Source organism: Paroedura picta, chromosome 7, assembly GCF_049243985.1.
Source record: "Paroedura picta isolate Pp20150507F chromosome 7, Ppicta_v3.0, whole genome shotgun sequence".
NCBI lineage: Eukaryota > Metazoa > Chordata > Lepidosauria > Squamata > Gekkonidae > Paroedura > Paroedura picta.
The window spans coordinates 115,537,480-115,554,627 of NC_135375.1; the positions used below are offsets into that span (position 1 = coordinate 115,537,480).

The window sequence follows — 17,148 nt, forward strand, 5'->3', positions numbered from 1 at the left end:
ACCCTGGAAAGCCCCTGCCAGCCTAAATTGACAAATAAACAGAAAGAAATTTCCCAGCTGGTGATGGCAAAAAGCTTTATTCAGAACGAGTTCCTAGGTATAAAACCTTGTTTTCGAATTTTACTTCCTCAGTAAACTTATTTCTGAATTGGGTTTTTTTCCAGGGATACAAACAGTCTTCAACCCACTATCTACCTTTTAAGCCATATAATTTGGGTCTCTTAGTATCAAACCCCTCATTTATAAGATAGTTACCTTTATGGACCTTTGACCTTTATGGACCTTTCTGTTTATCCATCTTGGGCTGACTGGTCATCTCTGCTTGAGCCTGAATAGACAAGCCTGACCTTGATGGGCCAGTGGTCTGAGGGAGGATGAGGCAGCTGCAGGTGTGCCGGACTCTTGGTCTGTCCGGGTCAGGCAGCACAGCCCACCAGGGTCTCGGGCAGAGGCCCATCACCTCTCCTGCTACCTGATGCCATCTGATGGGGGGCTAGCCATGCTTATTTCTTCTCTCAGCTAGGGATGTGCCCTTTGGCTTGGTTCAGCTGCCTCGACAATCACTGAAGCCTGAAGTGGAGTGTAGAGGAGGGGCTGAGAGGAGGGGCGGTGGCAGCATGCCAGCCAGCTGCTGTCCCTCCTCTCCATACTGCAGCTTTCTGCCTCAGGCTGTGTTGATCACTGAGTTGGCCAAACCGAGCCAAAGTGCACACCCCTAATCTCAGCAGGCTTGCTTTAAGTTAAACCCACAATGCAACAAACAAGCATGCCTGTGTTTCCACTCCTTTCTCCAGCAGGATGTTAAGAAGCCTTTTCTTTCTGGGACAACTCCCTCGGTCAGCCACTCCGTGATCCCCCTTCTCCCAACCGCCCAACTTGGACCATGTTCTGTCTAAGATAGCCCTGCCCCACAGATGGGGCACAAGTGTACCAGAGACTCATGAAGGCCTAAGAGCAACAAAGCGGAGGCACGCACAGCAAGCCCCATAGCTATGGTTGAGGAGTTAGGCACAGAGTTATAGAGCCTACAGGAAGGACTGGCGAGCAGCCATGGAAAGGGAATGGCAGTTGGCCCAAAGTACAGTCTGGTTAAGTTTTCCAAGCCAACACAAGGAGTACAAGCTAGGTGGGACCCCTCTGACCCCCCTCACCTTCTCCAGAGCTGCTCAGGCCTATCCCCAACACTAATGTCAAAGCCAAACACAACACAAACACACAGAGTGGTGCACCGGGGGGGGGGGGATCAAGAACAACCAACAGAACTCATTCCACTTGTATGGCCAAAGGAAAACAGCAGGGTGCCCAGAAATCAAGGCAGGCCACTGTTTCATCCTCCTTAGACATGTTTAAATTCAAAGGATGGAGAAGCAGTAGCAGCAATGGATATTTGAGATCTAATTGGGTTTAGTGTTTAAAGAGGGCAAAGGCAGCACTGGGGGAAGGGGGATGGGTTCATCAACATGGATGGGCTAGAACAACAAGCACAGACACAAGCCCTGGAGAAGGTGCCGCTTGGTCAGTGGATGAGGGGAGGAACCCAGAAGAAGCCGCTTCTGCTGTTGCTGGGGCAAGGAGGAGTCGGATGCCTTGCTCTAGGCAGGACTTGCTTAACCTCCCTTTGCTTCACCTGAGGGATGCAGGACAGGCGGAAGGCATCTTTGATGCTCCTCACTCCCTTTAGACACAACCCAGCCAAGCAGATCTCCACCATGTCCCCCCTTACACTCAGCAGTGGCAGGCCAAGCCCCACCATGGACATGGAAGGCATGGAAAGTACAGGAGGTTCTACAGCACTTTCCTCAACTTTTAGTAGTTTGCATGGTGCATTAGAATTGGAGGCACACTGTACTCTTGTATTACCACCCCCTCCATGATTTTCTTGGAGTAAGAAAAATGAGCCTTCAGAGGAGCCACCTGCTCCATTTCTACAGCCACTCTGCTGTGACAGCACCTCTGGAAAACTGGTGCTTTACATGCCTATGACTCATGATTTCTTGCAGCACACTAAAGCTATCGCTGTTCTACGGCATGCACAGAATCACCGTTTGAATATCATGAAAACGGATTTGCAAAACTTGGAGACTCTTTAACAGACTTAGAAAGAGTAGAGATCTGCTAGGCCAAAGCAAGTCAATGCAGCACCACATGCAAGTTAAGGACAGGGACTTCCCAGTTAGTAAAAACAGCTCCTGAGGAAGAGAGGACTCCCTCACCCCAATTCAACCAAGCCAAATGAGCACACCCAAGGATGCACGTGCGCCGTGGGTGCACTAACTCTGCTCTGCATCATTAAAGACGGACCTTTCTGAGGCATGACTTAACCAGCCTGAATGACTTTCCAGTGGAAAAATTTCTGGCAATTCTATTTTCTCACAAGGCCAAAGATTGCGTCCCCATTTGATTTCAAAGACCACCATCCATGACACCACCCAGGCAGACTTTTGTGTGTTCCAATTTTCTCAGAAACCAGTGCACTTAAAGGAAAAGCATGGAGCAGCATAAGGGAAAGGGGTGTGAACACGTCATGGGATTCTGCCTTCTCTACACCGCAGCAATGATGTGGAGGTCAGATTTTTACAAGGAGACGCACCCTACGGTGGAAGTGGGCATGTACTGCAGTTCCACGTGGTGTCGCATGATTTAGGTGGCACACTGTGAGCTTTCTTGCTGAGGCCCACTTTTGTAAATCGTACTCGGATCCCCACCCTTTCGCCCACACAGAGGCTAGGATGGTCTGAAGGAACTGCAGAAAGCCAATAGCAGACACATTCCTTCTGCTGGGGATTATTTTCACCACCCGAATTACAGAATGACAACTCAAGCTCTCCCTCCTGGGCTGATATGGCTGCGTCTCCTCCTCTGCAGCAACTACAATGCTTGCAGGCAATTGGGGAGAGCTTCATGGACTGTTGGCTACCTGTAACTTTTAAGAAGCCCCTCTTCTGTTACCAGCAGGGGCTGCTTGAGGTTACATCTGCAGAATGCAAACTGTCAATGAAAGAGTTTTCTGTCAGGGTTTTGTAAAACCATGGGGTTTCTTGACATCCCTGGATAGGTTTCCTGAAGGGGTGGGAGTTAGTTATTTTTAATGTATTTTTAAAATTTGTTCAACTTTTATTGGGTGATATGACCATACGACCTACTCCCCCCCCCCCCCGCACCAAATGGCCTAGGGGGGGGAGAAAGGGGAGGGTCCCCGGGTGGGTGTGTACACAGCTGTGCTTCCCAACCATATTCTGCACAACTGCACCCCTTCTGGGGTTTCTGAAGGCATGTTTCAGGGATTTCCCAACGGTAAATAAGTTGAGAAAGGCTGGCTTAGAGGAATGGCGTAAGGAGCAGACAGGCCAAAAATGCCAGCGAGAAGAGGGGCTTGTGCCCCTGCAGGCATCAGTGAGGGGAGAACAGCACATGCCGCTTGCACCCTGGCTCACAGATCTCCCCTCGGGAACCGAGGTAAAGCGGTCACAGCAGCCTGCACGGAGCAGGGGGCCAAACCAGATGGCCTCTATGGCCCCTTCTCCCATTCTGGTTCTAGGCCCTTCTCTCATTCAGCATGCAGGAAGAGCCTGCCATGCTGTCCCAGCCAGCCCTGATCCTGCTACCAGGATTCCCACAGGGCGAGGCTCTCACCAACGTCCGGGAAGCCTGCAGCTTACAGTCTTGGCCAGCTTGCTGATTGTGTGGAGCATGTGAGCTTTATCAGAGCTTTGGCTAAGGTTCTCAGGTCTGGGTCTCTGGGAATGCTGTTGGCAGGCAGGGGCTTGGCTTTTCTCAACAATTAAGTGCACTTGGTTTGTGGCAGAGAAGTGGCCCAATCAGGGGGACTTGCTTTTTTGCTGGGGGAAAGACAGTCTTCATCACCAAGTTTTCACATTGCTAGGCAGTTGCTAGGCACGGTATGTAGGTACTTACCAGTATCTCCCCCTTTAGAGGTTGGCAAAATTAGTGGTGCAGGGAAAATAAGGGAAAATACGACGAGGTGACAGAACAGTGAAGAAAACCAAGTAATGGAGTAAGAAGGGGAAAGGGGGGTGCAGAAAGCATAAAAATGGTAGGAAAAAAGGAAAAGCAGAGAAAACAGCAAAAGAAAAAAGTTACATGCTATTAATTATAATTGTACAGTGTTAATGTTTCATTACAGTCTTTTCAAACAAGAATCAACATATGTAGGTATTACATACAGACTAATGTCATGCAACAAGTTACATTCCCAATCCTATGCTCACATCCTGCCTCTCGTAAACAAGAAGGAAGTTAAGGCTGGCAGCATCAGGGATTAGGGGTTACATTCTTCTGCTTTTTAAAGATCTTTCTAATCCAATTGGCATAATTTGGCAGAGATTTCTGGGGGGAAGGGAAAGGTCTAGCAGGCTTATACTGTTCTGGACAGCTAAAGCACAGCCAAACTCATGAAGGTCTCCTGCTCTTGGCCTGCAGCTTCTCCTATGTGAAGCTGGACCAGGCTGACAAGCTCTCTGCCTACTACGCAGCCTGTATCTGAGCAGCCAGACTCAGCATGCTAGCTGCAGGACTCGGACTATGAAATAATAACATGCATCAATACCTGATTCGGGATTGCTCTTTTCTTATTCGCTTGGGTGCTCCTTTGCTGGGCGCTGGAAGAAGGACAAAAAAGATGGCTTTACACCAAGTACAAAACGCGAAGAGCACACTATGCTATCACCCAACCTGCATGTATTTGTTAGTTATACCCTAAGCCAGGGTTCCCCAACGTGGGGCCCATGAATGTTATGGCACTGCCAAGCACTTTGCTGGTGCCCACCAAGTGATTTCATAAAGTGGGCATTGCTAGAAGCTTTTGCCAAGCAAGCTTTCTGACTGGCTGCATTGGCAATAGCTGCCACCACAACACAAGGGCCTTCACTGACACCGTGGCAGCCATTTTGTAGCCCCACCCACTGCACAGTATCATTACTCCAAAGGTACCTGCAGGCTCAAAAAGGTTGGGGACCCCTGCCCCAAGGCAACATGCAGTCCTTTCAAGTCAAACAGGATAAAGGGAGTGCAAATGACGAACGTGTCAGCTCCTGGTTGGCTCAACAGCTACGAGCCACACAGGACTCTTTAATTAGTCAGAGCAATCGTGAAAGGGCGGTTTTGCTGGGAGCGCATGCAGCATCTCAGTCATCCTTTCACTGCTGCTTGTTTTCATAGGCAGCCTCCACCTCTGAAGAAAATGGAGATTTCATTACTAAGACGTGATCCGCAAACAGAGCAGAAGGCGGATCCCCGAACAAGCCATGCTTAGAGTTTTATCGACAGCCACTAGAGGGAGCCCTACTGCAGGAGCCACTTCATGCATTGGACAACTCCCAGCTAGTCTTAAAAAGGTTACTTGGGGTTTACAAAATACTGTTGAGGTTCTTTCTTTCTAACAGGCACTCAAACAGCAAAGGAAAAGATGCTCTAGTGCAGGGGTTCCTAGTGCAGTGCCAGACGGCTTTCCTGGTACCCTCCACGGGTTTTTGTTTGAGAACTGGGCAGGGGGATTTGCTTAGCTGTCCAGATTTATTTCTAAAACGTTGATTGGGCAACTGCTGACACCACAGCATGAGGAATTTCATAGTGTGAATGAAAGGAAGCCTTGACAGCTGTTTTGCAGGAGCTGAACCCCACACACCGTGTCAGAATCCCAAAGGCACCTGCAGCCACAAAAAGGTTGGGCACCCCCGCTCAACGGCATGGATAAGGTCTAAAGGCATTTTCCTTCAAGGAACGGGCTCTAGTTTAGAGTCCAAACAATGTGTTCAGATGGTGACTCCCCACCCCCACAGACATACAGCTGTGGTCAAGCTTCACGAAGAGTACATTCAGAGGACGTGGTGACCTAAGACCACCTCCGAAGCTCTTCCCATTTAAGAGACGGCCCTTAATCCCCCTTGCAAACAGAATTGAGGGAAGTTCGGTTAGCCTCCTGCAAATGCTTTCCTATTAAATACCGCCAAGTGGAAGGCCCTGAATTACTCCAACCACTTGTGTCACTGTCCACATCAATCCAGAATTATTTCTATCAAATCCAGCCTATGTCAATTTGCCGTGATTCCAACAATGACAACGGCTGAGAATTTTAATGCCAGTAATTGCAGGTCTTCCAATGCAGAAATGGAAAGCCCTTTGGCCATCTGTACTTGAGGTGCAAAGAAATGAGGGGCAAGCAAGATGTACCCAAAGCCTGAGAGAGGAAGAGGCAGGAAAGAACACAAACCAAGGAGGGCTCTGCCTCTCCCTGCCCTCCTGCCCTTTTCCAGATCATTCTACAGGCAATTGAGCCATGTTTTCAAAAGGCAGTCTTATTAGGCACGTGCGCTTCAGACCACTTCAGGGCTGCTTCGGACACAGATCGGCCAAAGCACAAACACCATAGGTCTGTATGGCCAAATCATAGCTGTCTGAATTGCAATTCGGATGTCTGATGAGAGTTGACCATTAAAGTCAGTGGCACCATTTAGAATCATAGAATCATAGACTTGGAAGGGGCCATACAGGCCATATAGTCCAACCCCCTGCTCAACGCAGAATTAGCCCTAAGCATCCTAAAGCATCCAAGAAAAGTGTGTATCCAACCTTTGCTTGAAGACGGCCAGTGAGGGGGAGCTCACCACCTCCTTAGGCAGCCTATTCCACTGCTGAACTACTCTGACTGTGAAAAACCTTTTCCTGATATCTAGCCTATATCGTTGTACTTGAAGTTTAAACCCATTACTGCGTGTCCTCTCCTCTGCAGCCAACGGAAACAGCATCCTGCCCTCCTCCAAGTGACAACCTTTCAAATACTTAAAGACGGCTATCATGTCCCCTCTCAACCTCCTTTTCTCCAGGCTGAACATTCCCAAGTCCCTCAACCTATCTTCATAGGGCTTGGTCCCTTGGCCCCAGATCATCTTAGTCACTCTCCTCTGAACCCTTTCAATTTTATCTACATCCTTCTTGAAGTGAGGCCTCCAGAACTGCACACAGTACTCCAGGTATGGTCTGACCAGTGCTGTATACAATGGGACTATGACATCTTGTGATTTTGATGTGATGCCTCTGTTGATAACAGCCCAAAATGTCATTTGCCTTTTTTACCGCTGCATCACACTGCCTGCTCATGTTTAGTTTACAATCCACAAGTACCCCAAGGTCTCGTTCACACACAGTGTTACCTAGAAGCGTATCCCCCATCCAGTAGGCATGCTTTTCATTTTGCTGACCCAGATGCAGAACTTTACACTTATCTTTATTAAATTGCATCTTGTTCTCATTTGCCCATTTTTCCATTGTGTTCAGATCTCGTTGAACTCTGTCTCTATCTTCCGGAGTATTTGCCAGTCCTCCCCATTTGGTGTCATCTGCAAACCTGATGAGTAGTCCCTCCACCCCCTCATCTAGATCATTAATAAATGTTAAAAAGTACCGGGCAGAGCACTGAGCCCCGAGGTACCCCGCTACTCACCTCTCTCCAGTCTGATGAAACAGCATTGACAACAACTCTTTGAGTGCGGTTCTCTAACCAATTCCCTATCCACCTAACTATCTGAAAATCCAGATTGCAGTCCTTCAACTTATCCATCAGAACATCATGGGGAATCTTGTCAAAAGCTTTACTAAAATCCAAGTAAATGACATCAACCGAATTTCCCCGATCCAGCAAAGCTGTTACTTGTTCAAAAAAGGAAACTAGGTTGGTCTGGCAGGACCTGTTGGAGACAAATCCATGCTGACTTCCATGGATCACCAAGTTGTCCTCCAGGTGTTTGCAGATCGCTCCCTTTAATATCTGCTCCATTATCTTCCCCACAACAGAGGTCAGACTCACTGGTCTGTAGTTTCCCGGGTCATCCTTCCTCCCTTTTTTGAAGATCGGAATAACGTTTGCTCTCTTCCAGTCCTCCGGGACATCTCCAGTCCTTAAAGAGGTTCCGAAGATGATGGACAAGGGCTGTGCAAGTTCTCTGGAAAGTTCTTTGAGTACTCTCGGGTGCATTTCATCCGGCCCAGGGGATTTGAACTCATCCAGTGCAGCTAAATGCCTCTCGACAACCTCTCTATCCATGTTAACCTGCCACCCAGACACTATCCTTTGGCTACGGCCATCTCTAGATGTGCCTAAACCCTTTGACCTGTGGGAAAAAACAGATGTAAAATAGGCACTGAGCCTTTCTGCTTTCTCTGCATTTTCCGTTAGAATTTGTCCATCCGCACCCAACAGTGGGCCTGTTGCCTCCTTTACTTTACGTTTGCTCCTCACATAACTGAAAAATCTTTTCTTGTTACAATGGGCTTCCCTGGCTAATCTTAGCTCACTCTCAGCTTTGGCCTTTTTGATGATTGATCTACAGTACCTAGTAACCTGTAGGTACTCTTCTTTAGAGCTCTGTCCTTCCCTCCATTTCCTGAACATTTTCCTTTTCTTTCTTAGTTCCTCTCTGTTCATCCAAATAGGCTTCTTAGAGCTCCTGCAGTGTTTTCGTCTTTCTGGGATAGTCATTGATTGAGCATGCAATAGCTCTTGTTTGAGTAGCGCCCACCCTTCACATGCTCCCTTCCCTTCCAGTATTCTTGTCCATGCTATGACACTCATCATGTCTCTGAGTTTATTAAAGTTTGCCCTACGAAAATCCAACATCCGTGTCTTGCTACAAGCTTCCTTGGCTCCCCATCTCAAAAGGAATTCTATGAGGACATGGTCACTTCCCCCTAGGGTCCCCACCTCCTTCACCTCATCCACCAACTCTTGCCTGTTGGTCAGTATTAAGTCCAGTATGGCTGAACCTCTTGTGGGTTCATCTACCATTTGATAAATGAAATTGTCAGCCAGGCAGGTCAGAAAGTTGCATGACTGAGGACGCTTCGCAGAGTTTGTTTCCCAGCACACATCTGGGAAATTGAAGTCACCCATGATGACAAGGTCCTGCCGCTTGGATATTTTCTCAAGCTGCTCACGAAGTGCAGCATCCACATCCTCTCGTTGGTCAGGCGGTCGGTAGCAGACACCAACCACCACACTGTTTGTTTTCCCCTCGCTTATTTTCACCCAGATGCTTTCCACTATAGATATGCTCTCCTTCACTAGAATTTCCTGACAGGTAAGCCCTTTCCTCACATACAGTGCCACTCCTCCACCTCTTCGATCTATTCTGTTTTTTTCTGAACAGTTCATATCCATCCACCATTACATTCCAGTCATGAGAATCATTCCACCAAGTTTCTGTGATGCCTACTAGATCATACCTTTCCATCAGCATGAGAAGTTCCAGCTCTTCCTTTTTATTGCCCATGCTTCGGGCGTTAGTATAAAGACATCTGAATCCTTTTATTTTTGGTTCCCTATGAGCTGGCCTTGCCGGTTGGGCTGCCTCCGATCGTTTTCCTTCCATACACTTCCTATGTTGATCGTCTCCTTCCCCTTGTGGCTTTAGTTTAAAGCTCTCCTGATGAATCTCCCCAGGTTCCTGCCAAACACATTCTTCCCCAGTTTCGATAAGTGCAGTCCATCAGGTGCTAGTAGGCCTTCCTCAAGAAAGCCTATCCCATGGTCCCAGAAACCAAATCTCTCCTGCCGGCACCAAGTACGCAGCCAGTGATTCACCTCCATTATCTTCCTCTCCCGACACATTCTTCTTCCCTTGACAGGCAAGATTGAAGAGAATCTTGCCTGTCAAGACTTGTGCCCCCATTTGATTGAGCTTCCTCCCCAGATCTTGATAGTCTTTTTTAATAGGAGCGATGGTATTCAGGGACATGTCATTCGTTCCCACATGGACCATCACAAATGGGTAGCGATCCGTAGATTTTAGGAGTTTGGGCAGCCGTTCTGAAACATCTTTAATTTTCGCCCCTGGCAAGCAACACACCTCTCGGGTTAGGGGGTCGGGCCCAGCCACATGGCGATCCATTCCTCTTAGCAGGGAGTCTCCAATTACCAGTACTCTCCTTTTTTTTTCTTCTCAACTCCATTTCCTTCTGTCCCCGTGGCCTCTTCCCTTTGTCTTGGACTTTGTTTTGGGACCTCTTACCTCGTTGACCCTTGCACCTCCTCTGCAAGGGCCTGAAATCTATTCTGGAGCTCCAAAGGCCCTGAGAACCAAAAGTGGACAAATTGCTGGGGTCAGTAAGGGCGATCACTTGCCACCTGGACCCCTTGGCTGCTTGAACTGGGCAACCAATGGACGGCAGGCCCCTGAGGGATACTGTCAACCTCTCCTTGTTATCTGCAGAGTTTCCTGAAGGGCTTAAAGAGGCGGTGGTTCACCCTCGCTTCAAGAAACTGCTCAGTTTTGCACTTAGCATTTCTGGGTAACCTGGTGCAGAGGCTGCTGCAGACCAGCTCCTGGCATTCTTGGAGGAAGCTTCAGCCCTTGATCCATACCAGTCGGGATTCCATCCTGGCCACAGGGTGGAGACTGTGCTGGTCACCTTGACAGATGACCTCTGGCGCCAGCCGGTTCAGCTATCCTTGTGCTCTTAAGATCTATCGCCCACGTCTGCTGTGGTCAATCACATGTTGTTAGCACACCGCCTCACTGGGATGGGGATTAAGGGGACAGCCTTGAAGAGGCTGGTATCCCTCCTCCAGAACCGGACACAGAGGGTGGGGGGTAAAGAGTTACCACATCCTTCTTCCCTCCCTTGTGGAATACCAGAAGGGGCAATACTCTCCCCCATATTATTTAACATCTATATGCACCCTCTGGTCCAGCTGGTCCAGCATGAGGATGACACGCAACTCCATTACCTCCTGATGGATGGATGGCCAGAATGCCCCCTGAAACATTTGCATTTGTTTGGAAGCATTCTCTGAATGGCTCAGGCAGAGTCGCCTGACTCTGAACCCCTCCACGATGGAGGGCAGGACCAGGAAGAACGTTTGCCCCTCCTGGACAGGATGCAGCTTAACGCTGTACCGTCCACCAGGAATTTAGGGGTGAATTTTGATGCCCCCCTTTCTATGAAGGCTCAGATCAAGAAGGTAGCCCAAGTGATGTTTTATCACCTTTGACAAGTGAGGCTACTAGTGCCTTACCTGTCCCCAGAACACCTGGCCACCGTGATCCATGCAACGGTCACTTCCAGACTACTTCTGTAACTTCCTCTACGCTGGCCTCCCCTTATCTCTGACCCAGAAATTGCAATTGGTTCAGAATGCAGCTGCTAGGGTCCTCACACAGTCAATTTGGAGGACCCATATCCAGCCAGTGCTGAGGTAGCTACACTGATGACTGGTCAGCTTCTCAATCAGGTTTAAGGTTTTGGTTCTTACCTTTAAGGTCATCCGCACCCTGGCCTCTGCATATCTGAGAGACTGCATGTTTCCTTATGCCCCCCACAGAGCTCTTTGCTCTGTGGATTTGAATCTGTCTGTTGTTCCATTGCCTCGACCAGGGCCAGGGCCTTTTCAGTCCTGGCCCCAACCTTGTGGGAAATGCTCCTGGAAGATCTAAGGGCTCTGACAGAACTATCTCATTTCTGCAGGGCCTGTAAGACAAAGCTCTTCTGCCAGGCTTTTGGTTGAGGTCAGCCTAAGAAGATCAGGTCCCTCCCGATCTTGGACAACCTAGGCTTATACTGCAAAGATCAGGGCCTGTCCATAAATTATCTTAAAACCAAAGTGATGGTCTTCAGGAAACGTCCCAAAACATTTTCCTGGAGTATCCTGGGTACACGGATAGAACAGTGCAGCTCCTACAAATACCTGGGTGTAACGTTTAGCGAAACATTAACATGGAAGGCACACTTGTCCAGTTTGAGAGTGGCTACCCTGAGAAGTATGGGGGCTATTGTCAAATTCTTTTTCTCAAAAGGAGGCTGCTTGATTGACCCCGCTATTAAACTATTTGGCAGCAAAGTAATATCTTCCATACTATATGGTGCGGAGATTTGGGGCTGGAATGAGCAAGTGATTAACAACCTAGAAAAAATCCAGAACCTCTTTATGAGAAGGATTTTAAGGTAAAGGTAAAGGTATCCCCTGTGCAAGCACCGAGTCATGTCTGACCCTTGGGGTGACGCCCTCTAGCGTTTTCTTGGCAGACTCAATACGGGGTGGTTTGCCAGTGCCTTCCCCAGTCATGACCATTTACCCCCCAGCAAGCTGGGTACTCATTTTACCGACCTCGGAAGGATGGAAGGCTGAGTCAACCTTGAGCCAGCTGCTGGGATTGAACTCCCAGCCTTATGGGCAAAGCTTTCAGACGGCTGCCTTACCACTCTGCGCCACAAGAGGCTCTGAGAAGGATTTTAGCTCTTCCTAAAGGATCTCCAGTGGCTCTTATGAGGGCTGAACTGGGACTACCATCCATAAAAGCACGGGTTAAACTAATCACCATGAAAAACTGGCTGAAATGTACACGAAAGAATTCTGAAGTCATCAGCAGTCAAAACCTAGAGCTCACTTCCATTACTGATAGAATCCATCTAGAGTACATAAATATTATCTTACACTACTCTATCCCAGACGATCTAATCAGGCCTGGAAGCTCAGTAAAGGAGCTCCGGAAATGGATCTATCAAATAGATGCAGTTCAAGATGGTGATATAATTGCTCGGTCCAGAGCTGTCCCTCTTTTTAAACATTTCAAGAGAATTCACTGCAGATCTTCATATCTGGAGAGTCTGCCATCCTTAACACTCAGGATGGCATTTACTCATTTAAGGTTCCAATCCTTACCCATAGCAGTGTGTAGTGGTCGTTCTCCCATCTCCCCCTATCTGAATAGATCTGCAAATGTGATAGGGGAGTGATTGAGGACCTCACACACTATGTAATGTGTGATGTCATTTACTTGGATTTTAGTAAAGCTTTTGACAAGGTTCCCCATGATGTTCTGATGGATAAGTTGAAGGACTGCAATCTGGATTTTCAGATAGTTAGGTGGATAGGGAATTGGTTACAGAACCGCACTCAAAGGGTTGTTGTCAATGGTGTTTCATCAGACTGGAGAGAGGTGAGTAGCGGGGTACCTCAGGGCTCGGTGCTCGCCCCGGTACTTTTTAACATATTTATTAATGATCTAGATGAGGGGGTGGAGGGACTACTCATCAGGTTTGCAGATGACACCAAATTGGGAGGTCTGGCAAATACTCCGGAAGATAGAGACAGAGTTCAACGAGATCTGAACACAATGGAAAAATGGGCAAATGAGAACAAGATGCAATTTAATAAAGATAAGTGTAAAGTTCTGCATCTGGGTCAGCAAAATGAAAAGCATGCCTACTGGATGGGGGATACGCTTCTAGGTAGCACTGTGTGTGAACAAGACCTTGGGGTACTTGTGGATTGTAAACTAAACATGAGCAGGCAGTGTGATGCAGCGGTAAAAAAGTCAAATGCCATTTTGGGCTGTTATCAACAGAGGCATCACATCAAAATCACAAGATGTCATAGTCCCATTGTATACGGCACTGGTCAGACCACACCTGGAGTACTGTGTGCAGTTCTGGAAGCCTCACTTCAAGAAGGACGTAGATAAAATTGAAAGGGTTCAGAGGAGAGCGACGAAGATGATCTGGGGCCAAGGGACCAAGCCCTATGAAGATAGGTTGAGGGACTTGGGAATGTTCAGCCTGGAGAAAAGGAGGTTGAGAGGGGACATGATAGCCGTCTTTAAGTATTTGAAAGGTTGTCACTTGGAGGAGGGCAGGATGCTGTTTCTGTTGGCTGCAGAGGAGAGGACACGCAGTAATGGGTTTAAACTTCAAGTACAACGATATAGGCTAGATATCAGGAAAAATTTTTTCACAGTCAGAGTAGTTCAGCAGTGGAATAGGCTGCCTAAGGAGGTGGTGAGCTCCCCCTCACTGGCAGTCTTCAAGCAAAGGTTGGATACACACTTTTCTTGGATGCTTTAGGATGCTTAGGGCTGATCCTGCGTTGAGCAGGGGGTTGGACTATATGGCCTGTATGGCCCCTTCCAACTCTATGATTCTATGATTCTAATGGACTGCCCCCTCTATGATGAACCAAGAGGTAAGTTTATTAAAAGAATACTCCCCACCACCTCAGGCCTCTCAAAAACTGAGTATATGATCTTTTTATTGTCTGATATCAATGCCTACGTTACCAACAGAATTGCACTGTTTGCTCTTGCAGCCAGGAAAATCAGGTCCAAATTGTGCAATTAGGATTAAAACCCTAATCATTATGGTTCCTTTTATCTGTGTAACTTTTTATTACTTTTATTACTCCCTGTGATTTTATCAGTTTGATGTCTTAATTTTAACTGACTTTTGTACTGTACAGTCAATTTGCTGGAAATGGCCAATGGCCGACTAATAAACTAAATCTGAATCTATATAGGCCCTATTTGCCGGTCATCTGGGCAGGAGTTACCCCCCAAGACCGTGGTTGGGGGCTATGGGTGGCTGCAGTATGGTGTGCAAAGAAGAGAGGGGAGGACTAGTTTTATCGCCAGGGAATGAGATTGTATATTTCTATGTGATTTTATCATTTTACTGTAAGCTGCCACGAGCCAGCATGGCCCAAGAGTGGCAGGTAACAAATATAATAATAAATAATAAAAATAAATAAATGGGAATGTATCCATTTTCATATTCTCCAAGGCCAGAGAGGGGGGTTGAGTTAGATACTCCAAATGTTCAGTGTAGCTTGAAGACCCCCTTCTCTAAAGACCAAGGTTCAAGAAGATCGGACCAGGGATCCAATTCTAGGGGCATTCAAAATAGGGCCCCCTATCCAGCTCCATCCAGCTTATGGTGGGAACTTAGACTCTCTAGTCTAGTCTTGCTCCATTGCATACAACGAAGGCCGGATGGGGCAACCACTTTGGATGTCCCTAGAATTGGACTTCCAGTCCAATCTTTTTGAAACTTGGGGGGAAGGGTCAAATAAGAGCCTCCTGAAACCACACTGAAAGTTTGGAGACTCTAACTTAATCTCCCACCTGGCCACTAAGATGACAGAAACCTGAAAATTCCCATTAAATTCCCATTGACTTGAATGACTGAATGCTTTGGAGATGTCCAAATCAATTTGGCTGAGTTGGATTCGAATCAGCTGATTTAGATGACCCTTTAATGGTCTGAATTGTTCCTCTGAACCTGAAGCGATCTGAATTTTTTGGAGGGTGCACATGCCTACACCTTACTCTTCTGTTTCTGATCAAATCAGATCCCCACAATACCCGTTTCCACTGAGATTCTATGTAGAACTGAATAGCCTTCTCCCATTGACTACTACAGACTAGAGGGGGGGAATCTTGAAGAAGAGTTGTTTTGGACCCTGCTTTTCACTATTAAAGGAGTCTCAAAGTGGCTTACAATAATCTTTCCTCTCCCCACAACAGATACCCTGTGAGGTAGATGGGGCTAAGTGAGCTGTGACAGAACTGCTATGAAAGCAGCTCTGACAGGGCTGTGACTAGCTCAGGGTCACCCAGCAGGATGCATGTGGAGAAGCTGGGAATCAAAACTGGCTTTCCAGATTATAGGCCGCGACTCTTAACCACTACACCAAGCTGGCTCTAGGAGCATCCTCTCCCCTCTCTAATTGTGGGTCTACACTGAGGGAATACACCAATACTGGCAGAGTTTACTAATCAGATGCCAACTCGGTACACACAGAAGGTTTGAAAGAGAAGCAAGGTCCACTCCTATATGAAGGCAGAAAGAAAGCCAGAGCCTCACAGCAAAATGAACACATTGAATGCTGCTGGACATCCTGCTGTCTAGAAAGAGGCCCCTCTTGGACAGCCCATCTGTGGACGCCTGTTTGCAAAAACAGCTTCCGGTCTCCACATGCTCCCCCCCCCCCGAATAAACAGCCCAAAGAGTTAGAGATAAGCTGGACTCCAGCCACAGCAGGGGTTCTCACAGGCAGATACGCACCCTGTGGCCAGGTGCTGCTCAGTGAAACAGCTTGGGCCATGGGGAGAGAGATGGCAGAGGTATCCAGAGAGAAGAGAAAAGGAAAAACAAGAGAGATTAGAGGAGAGGAGGAATGGCACACTGGCTGAGAAATACAGAAGAGCATGGAGACAAAACACACACACACAAAGATGGGGAGAGAGAAAGGGCAGTCTGGCAGCTCACACACCCAGTCAGATGACCAGCAGCTTGAATAGTTTTGACTTCTCCTCCAAGCACAAATGAAATCCAGCACCAATACTAAGGCCAACTATCCATACGCCCAAGCAGGTATAGTTTCTGGGAAATGGCGACTTTTGTTGTGGTGTCCAATTTTAACTACTGTGTGAAAAAAACTAAATTTTGCTGTAACCATCCCCAGAAATCAACAGATCATTGCATCACCTGTCACTATGGCAGCATGAGGGGTACGTGCAAAAGTCTGGGAACAAGGGAGAACTCAACAAACAATAACAACAAAGTTCAAGATAGACAATTTTACTTTTTTTTCTTTTGCTGTCAAGAGACGGCTGCGCTATAGCGACACTGTGGGGTTTTCAAGCCATCTGCAGGTTGGCTTGAGTCTTTGCTGGTGGGGGAGAGTTTGACCCCCCCCCATCCGAGAGACAGTTGCTTCATGGAGAGAAGCTCAATAAACAGCCCAACCTGATTCCCAGAGAGAGAAGCCTCTCCGTGGATTGCTTGGGTTGTGTGGGGGGCAGCTAGTCTGAATCCCCACAGAGGCTGTCAACTGACTGCCAGCATTCCCTTTGGCTTCCCTCCCTTGGGGGTTAAATGACTGTTGTCCTTTTAAACTTCATGGCTGACTGGCAAACCAATCAAGCTGTTAAGCTTAAATGGCGAGTAGCCATTTCAGGGCTCTCTTTTGCTTCTCCCACCTTCTAAAGAGAGGGAAGCAAAAAGGACTGTTGTAGTACAGGGGTGGCCAAACTGTTGCTCTCCAAATGTCCATGCACTACAATTCCCATGAGCCCCTGCTGTCAGGGCCACATTTTGGCCACCTCTGCTGTAGTGGCTTGGAGCCATTCCAGCCATTCGGGAAACTGAATCACCCAAATCAATGCAAGTTTCAGTGATTCATTCAGATCACATATTTTAATTAATTAATTAATTATTGCTTATTTATTAAATTTGTATCCAGCGGCTCCTGGCACAGTTAACTTGTGGCAGCTCACAAACATAAAAAACAGTCGGACCAGAACCAATGGGTAGAAATTAATTCAAAAGAATTTTTGGCTAAACATCCAGAAGAAGTCCTAA

At 47.6% G+C, this 17,148-nt stretch overlaps 1 protein-coding gene across 9 annotated transcripts in view; it reads right to left on the bottom strand.

Annotated features, from left to right (window-relative positions):
• Positions 1-17,148, bottom strand: part of DNM2 (dynamin 2) — a 119,525-nt gene that overhangs the window by 55,710 nt on the left and 46,667 nt on the right. For 4 of the 9 annotated variants that reach the window (XM_077346114.1, XM_077346109.1, XM_077346107.1 and 1 more), the window contains exons 13-15: positions 15,850-15,879; positions 4,568-4,619; positions 3,916-3,927 (exon numbers count right to left, since the gene is read on the bottom strand). In XM_077346114.1, the coding sequence (XP_077202229.1) occupies positions 3,916-3,927; positions 4,568-4,619; positions 15,850-15,879 (94 nt within the window). The remainder of the gene's footprint in view (positions 1-3,915; positions 3,928-4,567; positions 4,620-15,849; positions 15,880-17,148) is intronic. The other 5 variants (XM_077346111.1, XM_077346110.1, XM_077346113.1 and 2 more) reach the window with 3 other exon arrangements.